The 12481-nt window shown below is 46.0% G+C and overlaps 1 protein-coding gene across 1 annotated transcript in view; it reads right to left on the bottom strand.

The window, feature by feature from the left end:
- Positions 1 to 12481, bottom strand: part of LOC132574270 (cation channel sperm-associated auxiliary subunit epsilon-like) — a 115172-nt gene that overhangs the window by 68086 nt on the left and 34605 nt on the right. Inside the window, exons 4-5 of the mRNA XM_060242661.1 lie at positions 1856 to 2046; positions 1269 to 1400 (exon numbers count right to left, since the gene is read on the bottom strand). Coding sequence (XP_060098644.1) covers positions 1269 to 1400; positions 1856 to 2046 — 323 coding nt within the window. The remainder of the gene's footprint in view (positions 1 to 1268; positions 1401 to 1855; positions 2047 to 12481) is intronic.

The raw sequence follows: 12481 nt of genomic DNA, 5'->3' as shown, positions 1-12481 counted from the left end.
GCAGAAGCTGGGTTCAGGAAGTCGGCTCAAGGTTGACTCAGCCTTCCATCCTTCCGAGGTTGGTAAAATGAGTACTCAGCTTGCTGGGGGTAAAGTGTAGATTACTGGGGAAGGCAATGACAAACCACCCCGTTAAAAAGTCTGCCATGAAAACATTGTGATGCGACGTCACCCCAGAGTAAAAAATAACTGGTGCTTGCACAGGAGACTGCCTTTATATATTTTATGTGCTTTTATGATCTTGCTTGCTTTTATTGATTGTTTTTATTGACTAGGTCATATTGTATTGGCTTGTTTTATTGATTTGTTTTTATTAATTTGGTTTTGTTTGCTTGGTTTTGTTTTATTGTTTCAGTCAGGAGCTGCCTCAAGCAAGTTTGCAGAGACAGCCCACAAAACCCAGCAAATGATCAATAGCCAAGAGGCTGGAGTGGGTAGGTGCACCTGCAAAACCGCTCCCTCCTTTCCCCGCTCCCCTGTCTATGAAGCATGAGATCCTATTCACCAGGGCTTTTTTTGAGCAGGAATGCAGTTCCAACTGGCTTGACAGCAGGGGGTGTGGCCTAATATGCAAATGAGCTTCTGCTTGGCTTTTTCTACAAAAAAGGCCCTGCTATTCACTGTCGTGGAGCCCAGAAGTCTGGTTTAGAGAATTTAAAGATGTCATTCCTCTCCCCCCCCCTTCCGAGATGCTTGGTGAGTTCCCTCTTCCCTGGTTTTCTGGATGCTGTTTTGGATATGTCTGATGTGCCACACATTAGTGCACTTTAGGAAATATAGTCTTCAGGATGCCTGACATGAAGATGAAATAGGTAAAAAAATTACAATGGAAACAAGAATTTTTGAAAAGAGAGCAAAATGAAAAGATAAATTTGGCTCAGTGAAAATTGCTGACTGCTAATTGAAGATTAAAAGTCAAGCCTTTAAGAAGCAGATAGAATTAAATTAAAGGTCCTTTTAACAGCCATTTCTAAACCCCTCCCAATCTGGTTTCAGGACTGGTTATAGGACTTTAAAAGCCTTGATTGCCCTGTTGGATAACTGGTACCAGGAGATGGACAGAAAGAGTGCATCTCTGCTAATTCTCCTGGACTTTTTAGCAGCTTTTAGTACCATCGATCATGGGATCCTTCTGGACTGCCTGTCTGGATTGGGAAGCACTGTTCTTTAATGGTTCTAGACCTACCTAGATGGTAGGTATCAGAAGTAGTGATAAGGGACTGCTATTCAGACCCTTGATCTTTGGCCTGTGCAGTCCCTCAAGATACCATCTTGTCCCTATGCTCTTTAAACCACTGACTGAGGTCATCCGGAAAGCTGGGCTGGGTTTTCACCAATATGCAGCTGGCACTCAGCTCTAGCTCGTGCTTCCAGTTTATCTCAAGGCGGCTGTAGAAACCCTGAACCAGTGCCCGGAGAAAGTTTTAATGTGGATGCGGGCTAATAAACAGAAGCCTAATCCCAACAAAATAGAAGTGCTACTGATGGGGGGGGGGGGTCTAACCTAGGAAGGGTGCTTTTAGATGCAGGCCTACTGCAGAATAAGCAGGTGACAGCTGTGGCCAAGAATGCCTCCTACCAGCTTCAACTGGTTAGTTAGCTAGGTCCTCTCCAGGACATAAAAGATCTAGCTGCTGATACAGATGGCGGCGGCGGTCGAAGCCTAGACGCTGGGGCTCCCGCCGTCTAATAGCTATAAACAGCTAAATAGCTAACCAATATCAACAGCTAACCAGTATCAACAGCTATAACAACTAAACTAAATAATAACAACAATAACAACCACTTGAAACAACTGTGGAACAGCAGCGACGAGGAACAACGATGGACCGACCGGGAGTAAAAGTAAGCTCACCGACGATTGACGGGCCTGGCGCTGTGGTGGAAGTGAGGTGCGACCACGGACTGCCGTGGAGAGGCTGCTCCGGTGAGAGAGGCTGTTCCGGAGAGGCTGCTCCGGTGAGGCTTCGGTGAGACGTCGGGGGCGGGGAGCGAAGTCGGCCGAGAGCGCCGCGGACGAGCCGCGGAGGCTGGGGAGTGGCAGAGCTGCGTGTGGAGAACTTGCAGGGGAGTAACGGCTAAACAGTGGGCCACCCCAAGACGGAGATCAAGTGGGCGTTTCTTAGCCCCCACCTTTTGCCCCCCTCTTTCCATCAACCTGCCTCCGCCTCTGCCCACCCCCCCTCCTCCTCCGACTACAAACGCCATATAATACAGCCGGCCAGCGACCTGGGCAACCCCAACAGAGAAGCCCTGTACGGGGCTCAGGGGAGCCCTTTTTGCACACTGAATGAACAAAAGTGGCGTGGATTAGGACTGAACTTTTCTGACGGAGTTACGACAGATGAACAATTGATTAATTTGAAAGACCATAGAAGAGACCTGCCTCCCTCATCTCCCCCAGATTACCAGGCCATAGACACCTTAAGTCATCGAATCACACCCGAGGCTGAGATATTTATAACATCTGTAACATCTGCACTTGCTCTTTAGTAACAATAGAGACTAACAAAACCGTGGCTATGGATTATTCCCATGGACAATGTGCAATATTTACCCGATAAAATCTGGACTTATACTCCAATGATTGACCAACGGCTTGACCACTAATAGAATTTATTACAATTTATTATTAATTAATTTATTAGAAAATTCAATCAATCAATTGGTAGTTAGATTTTTTATAATATATATATTTATATATTTTAGAATGTATTTATCTTTGATTTCTTAGCTTATTAATAAGGACGGGGTGGGAGGGAGTATATTTTTAATAATGCTGGGAAAGAATAAATTTATAGAGATTTTGTAACAATTGATTGAAATAGATTGGGAAGGGCAATTAAATTAATTAATTTAAGACACAGGAAGTGGGTCTAGCGGTTGGAACCGGAGGGGTTGGTGAGGGGGTAAGTTAAAACGACAGACCGGGACAAAAATCGGTGAGTAAGATCGGAGAATCCTATCTAGTGCAGGCGCAATGTCTGGCCAAGGGATTCCAGTGCTCCTGGGGAGGGGAAGATATGATGGTGGGAGTAGACAGAAATATAAAGGAAGGAGACAGAGACAAAATGGGGCTCGGCCACCTTCCAGTCTACTTCCCATCCCAACGGTGGCAGGTAGTGGGACCAAGAGGAATTGCTCACCTCTGTCATTGGTGTTATGCAACGCCAGGTCCATAAACAACAAGACCGCGACCCTGAGGGAGTTTTTGCTTCAGCAGGATGTGGACCTGGCTTGTGTGACCGAGACCTGGGTGAGGGACGGGGAGACAGTAGCTCTCTCCCAAATGCCCACCCACGGGATACTCGGTCTTTCACCAATCACGGATCAGCGGGCGGGGGGGAGAGGTGGCGCTACTCATACAGGAGGGTTACTCCTTTCGGGCCCTCCCGGACCCAAAGATTGATGGTATTGAATGTACCGGTCTGGCGTGGGATGTTGGAGAGGGGTTGGCAGTTTGGCTAGTGTACCGTCCGCCTAACGCACCAGCCAGCACCTTACCATCACTATTGGAGGCAGTGGCGGGCTGGGCGTTGAGGTTCCCGGGGCTTATGGTCCTGGGTGACTTCAACATCCATGCTGATGACACGGCCTCCACTCAGGCGATGGACCTAGTGTCTTCCATGGCGACACTGGGGCTCTCTCAATTTGTCACGACTCCCACGCATCAGGCCGGGCACACACTAGACAGCCAGTTTGGTGTAGTGGTTAAGTGTGCGGGCTCTTATCTGGGAGAACCGGGTTTGATTCCCCACTCCTCCACTTGCACCTGATGGAATGGCCTTGGGTCAGCCATAGCTCTCGCAGAGGTTGTCCTTGAAAGGGCAGCTGCTGTGAGAGCCCTCTCCAGCCCCACCCACCTCACAGGGTGTCTGTTGTGGGGGAGGAAGGTAAAGGAGATTGTGAGCTGCTCTGAGACTCTTCGGAGTGGAGGACGGGATATAAATCCAATATCTTCTTCTTCTTCTGATCTTTGCGTCCGGGATTTTGGTGAACGATATCGCTGTAGAAGCGGTACCATGGTCGGATCACCTAGCCCTTAAGGCCCGTGTGGGGATGCCACTCCAACCCTGTATGGGCGGAGAGCCTATTCTGGCTCGCCCCCGGGGCCTGATGGACCCGGAACGGTTCCAAATGGCCCTGAGGGATCCTTGGCCTACTAGCAATTCCCTTGATGGCCTTGTGGAGACCTGGCAAGACGGCTAACCAGGGCCATCGACGAAATAGCACCCCGGCGCCCTCTGCGCCCTCGTATGAGGCTGGCCCCATGGTATACCTTGGAATTGAGCCAGCTGAAATAAGGGCTCAGACGACTAGAGAGGCAGTGGAGACATACTCGGGACGAAGCAATGAGAACATCCTACAGAACGTTTATGAAGTCTTATGAGATGGCAGTCAAGGCTGCAAAGAAGAACTACTTTGCAACCAAGATTGCATCTGCAAATTCGCGCCCAGCACAATTGTTTAGAATAATTGGGGACCTTATAACATTGTCACAAGACAAACCAAATATTAGAGAATTGGAGATCGGCTGTGAGGCATTTGCGAAATATTTTGCAGATAAAATCTCATTGCTCCGCCAAGACCTGCCTACCACCTTGGAAACAATGAGCGAAATTGAGGCTCCGTGCCTGTCTTCGGGTTTGATACTGGATCACTTCGACCCACTCAACCTGGAGGAAGTCGATGGGATCCTCTCCGCTGCTTGCCCAACAACATGCGATTTGGATCCTTGCCCCTCTTGGCTGATTAAATCTTGCCAGAGGGAGCTTAGATGTCCTTTACGGGACATCATAAATAGATCCCTCACAGAGGGGCATTTCCCAACGCCTCTGAAAGAGGTGTTGGTCCGCCCTCTCTTAAAAAAAATGTACAGCAGACCCGGCCGAATTGGCGAATTACCGTCCGGTGTCTAATTTACCATTTTTAGGTAAAATAATCGAGAGGGCAGTGGCGTTGCAGCTACAGAGGTTCCTAGATGACGCTTCCGTTCTTGACCCGTGCCAGTCTGGTTTCCAACCGGGCCATGGGACAGAGACAGTGCTGGTCACCTTGGTGGATGACCTTCAGCGGCAACTGGATCGGGGCGGCGCTGCGGTACTGATGTTATTAGACCTGTCAGCGGCATTTGATACAGTCGACCATCAGCTGCTAAAGCGCCGCCTCGCCGACATTGGGGTTGGGGGGTTGGCCTTGCAATGGCTTTCCTCCTTCCTCTCAGGTCGGGGACAAAGGGTGGCTATTGGGGGTGAGCGATCCCAGAGACACACACTAAATTGTGGGGTGCCTCAGGGAGCAGTTCTCTCCCCAATGCTGTTTAACATTTATATGCGCCCCCTTGCCCAGATTGTCTGGAGGTTTGGGCTGGGTTGCCATCAATATGCAGATGACACCCAGCTCTATCTACTAATGGACGGCCGGCCCGGCTCCGCCCCGGGGAACCTGGATCGGGCTTTACAGGCTGTAGCGACGTGGCTCAGATTGAGTGGGCTAAAGCTGAACCCAGCGAAGACAGAGGTCCTTTGTGTAGGTCGCGGCGCCCTAGGAGGGGAAATAGCTCTCCCAACCTTTGACGGCGCACTATTGAAACCAGCGCGCCAGGTAAAGAGTTTGGGTGTTTTACTGGAGCCTTCATTATCAATGGAGGCCCAGATAGCAGCCACTGCCAAGTCAGCATTCTTCCATCTGAAGTGGGCAAGGCAGTTGGCCCCCTTCCTGGAGCGTCGCGACCTCGCAACAGTGATCCATGCAACGGTCACCTCAAGACTGGACTACTGTAATGCCCTCTACTTGGGGCTACCTTTATGCCGGACCCAGAAGTTGCAGCTGGTGCAGAATGCGTCGGCCAGGCTACTGTTAGGGCTCCCGAAATGGGAACACATACGGCCGGGGCTGCGTGGACTGCACTGGCTGCCAATTACACACCGAGTCCAGTACAAAGTGTTGGTCATTACCTTTAAAGCCTTATATGGCCGAGGACCAGCCTACCTAAGGGACCGTCTCTCCCCATATGAACCCCAGAGGGCACTGAGGTCAGTTGGAAAAAATAAAATGACTATCCCTGGGCCGAGAGAGGTCAAGCTCCAAAACACCAGAGCTCGGGCCTTTTCAGCTGCGGCCCCTGTACTGTGGAATCAGCTTCTGGAGGAAGTGCGGGCCCTGCAGAGCCTTGACCAGTTCCGCAGGGCCTGCAAGACCGTCCTTTTTAAACAAGCGTACATTGACTGCTGAATTGCTGTGAATAAAGGATCCGCCATCTACATTACTATGAAACTATTTAAACTGGCAGAACCAGCGTCAGAATATCATTATTGTTGCCAGATAAATTTAAATTAACTTAAATTATGTATTTTAAATCTATTAACTGGTTTTTATATGTTTAATCTTTTAATTGTTAAATTTAAAGTTTTTATCTATTAATGTAAATGTATAAAATGCTGTTAGCCGCCCTGAGCCGCCTAGGCGGGGAGGGTGGGATACAAATAAAATCTATTATTATTATTATTATTATTATTGTGCATGCCTTGGTTCCATCTAGATTAGATTCCTGCAATGCACTCTACGTATGAAAAATGTTTGGAAATTTCAGTTGGTACAGCACACTGCAGCCAGGATGTTGCAGTGGGTTGTGGAAACCATATCACTCTGCTCTTGGCCCACCTACACTGGTTTCCAGGCACAATTCAAGGTGCTAGTCTTGACCTTCAATGCTGTATATGGTTTGGGACCAACATATCTGAAGGACCATCTAATTCCCTATGAACGTGCTCAACCATTACAGTCATCTTTGGAGGCTCTACTTTGGGTGCCCCCACCTTCTGAGATTAGATGGGTGGCAACCCAGTGATGTCAGCTCTGACAGTTTCTGTCACCTATGTCTGTGTCTATCTGTCTGATCACAGTCCCTAAACCAGGGTCTTAGCCAGCGGGGGGAGGGGGCAAAGGGGTGATGCTCCCTATAGAATCTGCAGCACCCCCACCCAATCTTCCTTTTCAAGAGGTGATGTTCTGTCCAAAGCAAATCAAGGGAAGACTGGGGGAGATTTGATGGGGTGCTGTAGATTCTATAGGGGGCACTGCCCCTTTGCCCACCCTGCTGGCTATAGCCCTGCCCTAAACATGTATACATGTACAAGCTACTGATCAGAACACTGAAAACTCATCTCTCTTTTCTGAAGACTCCTGGTATATAATAGCATGAATTCAGCCTATTGTCTGCTGGAGATCTCTGAAGAATACTAGAAACATATTTCTAACCACTTTGTACAAATTTCTTACTGGGGTACAATGAACGTTAAGTTCTGGTCCTTACAATGTGAAGGTCTGTGGATGCAAAACAGAAACAGAATTACATAAATATGATTCTTTGCAAATATGACAACTTTTAAAATTTGAGAGAACTAGCTTAGTTAAGTGAGTAGTCTTGTATAAAATATAGACTGTAGACTGCTGAGCTGTGGGTTAGGTGAGGATAAAGTTGCCCTAGCTCTGTAGATTGCAGGCTTGCATAACTCTGGAGATCACAGGAGTGCAATCAATATTTCACAGTGTTTGTTCCCCCCATCTGAGGAGATACATCATGTAAAATTTAAATTGTTTAAATTTAAATCATACTGCCAACAATTGGGTTTGTACACGTCCTTAATATTTCAGTATATGAGTACACTAAGGATACTGTTACATACTTTAAAATATAGATATATGAATCTGATAGTTCTGTTTTTATCGTATTTGAGCTTTTGTTACTAAAAAAAAGAGTAGGGAATTGAAATTCTAACTTGCCTTTCAACCCTCAGGTGTCGAAAGGGAGGGCAACCAACATTTATGTGAAAGAGCTAGGAGAAAAAAACCTTAAAATTAATATTACATACATTTTAAAACTTGCTATTTTTCATGTTTAATTTACCAATATAAACAATAAAAAAGAAACCTATAACTATGTTAATGTACATTCTCCTTGCCCCATTTCCATTGTTGACTGTTCATATCAATAGTAAATGAATCAAATGATATAATATCAAAACACATTGTCTTATACTTGTCTGGTTTTTCCCATTTCAGAGACTTTTCTTCCAAAATAGCAGTTACCACCCCTACATACCGCAGTCCTCTTTTAATAGTACATGGATAACCCTCACAATTGTAACAATACTAGGGCTGCCAAGCCAATTCAAGAAATATCTGGGGACTTTGGGGCTGGAGCCAGGAGCCAGGATGTGACAAGCATAATTGAACTCCAAGGGAGTTCTGGCCATCACATTTAAAGGGACAGCACACCTTTTTAAATGCCTTCCTTCCATAGGAAATAATTAAGGACGGGGCACCTTCTTTTGCGGCTCATAGAATTGGACCCCCCCGGGTCCAATCGTTTTGAAACTTGGGGGGTATTTTGGGGAGAGGCACTAGATGCTATACTGAAAATTTGGTGCCTCTATCTCAAAAAGCAGCCCCCCCCCGAGTCCCCGATACCTCCAGATCAATTCCCCATTATACCCTATGAAAATCGATCTCCACATAAGGAATAATGAAGTGCCCAGCAGACATTTCCTTCCCTCTCCCTCCCCCCGCCCCATTTCTGGCCACTCTGAAGCGAGGGATTGGCGGCTCTACTCACAAGTTGTAGCCAACTTCTTCAAAGGAACACAGACGCACCATCCCAAGAGGAAGCCTTAACAATCGGAGACTGAAGCCTCCAGAGGTGAAAAGTCACATGGTGGCTTTGGGGTGGGGCTTCCCCCCACCGGCCAGCTGACTGGGGGTGGGAAGAAGCCTGGGAAAGCGGAAGAACCCCCGCTGGCTCCTGGGGATTGGCAAGCCTAAACAATACACACCAAAGGCAGAATAAAGATGTCATTTCTGTATATCCACACACCACTGTAAGTCTATAATTTTTGGGAATTACTATGAAACAGGATCTAACATGGGGGGCAAATACTTCAGCTCTAGAGAAAAAGGCCCAGCAATGACTATACTATTTAAGACTCTTAAGATCACTACAACTGTCAGGGAGTCTGCTGGTTGCCTTTTATCGTAGTTCCATTGAGAGCATTATATCTTATTGCCTCTGCGTGTGGTTTGGGAGCTGCACGGAAGCAGAGAGAAGGGTGCTCCAAAGAGTGATGGTGAGAGCACAGAAGATTTGTGGATGCTCTCTCCCCTCATTGGTGGATCTGTATAATATGGGATGTAAAAGGAAGATACAAATGATCTTAAAGGACCCTTCACATCCGGGCCACTTGCTATTTGAGATCTTACCATCGGGCAGACGATATAGAGTGTTGAAGGCTAAGACAAATAGATTTAAGGGCAGCTTCTATCCAAGTGCTGTGGTTAGGCTAAATGCAGGGCTATGAATGGTTATTTGTTTTAGATGTAGGCTAAATGTAGGGTTATGAATGGTTATTTGTTTTACATGTATTTAAATGGTTTATGTATATGTCTTTTCTTTAGTGTTGATGTGTTGGTATGTTTGTTGGAAGAGCACCTCATTTCGTTGCTCTCATTTTCCTTTTTTGAGAACAATGACAATCTATCTATCTATCTATCTATCTATCTATCTATCTATCTATCTATCTATCTATCTATCTATCTATCTATCTATCTATCTATCTATCAACACTCAGGGCCAGTGCTAGAGTTTTTGGTGCCCTAGGTGAGCTGCCCACTAGCACTCCCCCCTCTAAAATTAAAAAAACAAAAAACAGAATTGTAGGAGAAATGAACTTGAAACTATTTACATTTTTAATTTGCGTTTTTTATTTTAAATTTTAATTTTTTTAAAAAAATGTGAGAGCAGGCAATAAAAATTGTGAGAATACTACTTGACCCTCTTAGCTGGAGGTGCCAATGACAAGACCTTGTGCATGCGAGAAAGATGCTCTACCACTGAGCTATGGCTCCATCTCATGGCTCTGTTAGAGTAGGAAGGATGAGTGGCAGCATACAAGTTCAATAGGAGCCAGTTTTTAGAAACTGTAATTGGCTTTTCTTCAGCTTTTACAATTGGTTAATTTATTCCTGCCAGACTCCGAGGAGCGCACTGCGCAGGCACCGTCCACTTTTGCATTTCCCGGGTCTGTAACAGATCCATGGAACGCAAAACCAGCTGGGCAGCATCTGCGCTCCATGGAGCCTGCTTTCCATTGGGAAAGGCCGGCTCCAAGGAGCGCACACGCTGCACATGGGGAGAGGGGGTGCCTGGTGGCGACCCCTAGGTCAGGTAGCACTGTAGGTGGTCGCCTACTTGGCCTACTCCCACACACTGGCCATATAAACACTTGCCGCACAAATATGAATGTTTTGTATGCAATGAAGCAAAGTTGTGGGAATTAAACCTGAGAGGGATGGTGCAATGCAGTGATTGAGAATTTAAATCTTGCTTTGGCCATGACATCATTAAGCCTCCCCTGCATATGTAATGCAGACATGCTATTTGGTGAAAACCATGTTTCTTCAACTGTATGCTGGTTTTTCTAGAAGGCCTAAGAGCATACTCTTGGGACAGTTTCAAGCTGGGAAATGGTGCAGGAGGAAAGTCTGAAACACCTCCTCTTGAACCACAGTCCTCATCCTAATCAGGTACTACACATGCAGGAATTTAAGAGAACCTACAGCTCACATATGTTACATGTATGACAGATGGTAGGGACCCAGATCCAAGCACTGTAATCCATATGTGAAGAAACACTTAATTTTTGCCCCTGACATTTATTTATTTATTTGAAAGATGCAGTACCTTTGTTTCCTCGTGTTGGTAGCAGCAAGACTAGTTATTGCTAAATAATGATTAAACAGTAAAGGAAGTTGTGAGACCAAGCAGTTTTAAGTAAAATAAGGAGGTTATGTGAGAATTATAGGAGCATGTCAAAAGATGTTAACCATCCAGCCAGTTCATATAAGTAATAAGTAGGGGATGGGCAAAAACATAGAGAAGGATTGTCGAACTCATTTATTAGGAGGCCGGGACTTTGTGGGGCCGGGTCATGTATCTCATAAAACATAATGTGAGATAGCAAAGATATAAAGGACACAAACACAATTAGAGATTTTTTTTAAATTTAAAATACAAACATGTTTAAAACTCTTGCAATATTGTGTTTAAAATGGAAAGGTGGGGGAATAGTGGGATTTGGCAATGCAATTTTTAAGATAAAACATTTTATTTATTTGATTTGTATCCCGCCCTCCCCACCGAAGCAGGCTCTTGTGCATCAAGAAAAAGCACAAGGATCACAGCAGAAACTAAAAATATAAAATGCTCTGAGCCTGGGAAAACAATGAAATCACATTGCAAGCTTCTCCCCCCCCTCGTCCCCCGGCATCTACTTAGATTGGCAATGGCTCTCCAGTGTAATATCCCCCTTTGGCTGTGGGTTCCCGGGTTAGAGTACTCACAAGCTCAGGTCAATTTAACAGAGACAAGCTGGCTGAAAGCATTAACCCTTTATTTTCAAGGACACAACTCCAGGAAGCATGAGCTTCAGCTGGCTATTGGAACACTGAAAAGTGAAACTGATCTTTACTCCATTGAAACACATTGCAGCACAAAGTTGCAAGGAAAATGTGGAATGGATTTTCCATTAAGGTCTCTGGGCCCTATCTATCTGGGCTCAGAGACTTTAATGGAAAATCTATTCCACATTTTCCTTGCAGCTTTGCTTCCTGCTGCAACTGGCAAAGACAAGGCAGAAAGAGCAGGGAACTTTGTCAGTCTTGGAGCTTCAAAGAGCAAGTGCAGGAGGGGGAGAAAAGAGCCCCACATGCCTGATTAATGCCCTGGGCAGCCCAGTTCTGGTTCACAGGTTGGTCATTTGATACTCCTGACATAGAGAATCTGATACAGAGGTATTGCATGGCATGGAACAGAGACAGGCTGCTTTAGAGGGTGTTTGCTTAATTTTAAGTGGAGGGGTGGAACTAAAGTCATCAGAAGGGAGTCTGTTTTCTGTAGTTTCCATGAGGAAATTGTTAATTTGAAATCTGGTAGGCTTCCTTTACTAGCCTGCAAAGAGTATGTGTGTGGTTTGGCAGCTGCTTGTGCTGAGAGTGGATAAAATAGGTGTGAATACTGTTTTTGTAGCCTAGTGTTGCCACTGGCCATTGGCAAGGGAGTTAGTAACACAATGAGGCTTTCCCACAATCTAAGCACTGGAATGTAGGCTGGGATAACAGACAGGAACCTGACAGGGAGGCAGGGGAGCAAACATGCCACTGAAAACAGTAAATGGTGAGGAAAAATGGGTTTTGAGGATATTTTTTCCTGATTTTCCAAACTAATCGTAGTTAGAATAAACCATGGTTTCATGTTGTGACTGAAAACATAAACTGCAATAAATGGGACCTCGCAACAGTGATCCACGCAACGGTCACCTCAAGACTAGACTACTGTAATGCCCTCTACTTGGGGCTACCTCTGTGCCGGACCTGGAGACTGCAGCTAGTGCAGAACGCGGCGGCCAGGCTGTTGTTGGGACTCCCG

Source organism: Heteronotia binoei, chromosome 1 (assembly GCF_032191835.1).
Source record: "Heteronotia binoei isolate CCM8104 ecotype False Entrance Well chromosome 1, APGP_CSIRO_Hbin_v1, whole genome shotgun sequence".
NCBI lineage: Eukaryota > Metazoa > Chordata > Lepidosauria > Squamata > Gekkonidae > Heteronotia > Heteronotia binoei.
The sequence above is the reverse complement of the archived record's forward strand: the minus strand, read 5'-3'. Positions and strand labels throughout refer to the sequence as shown.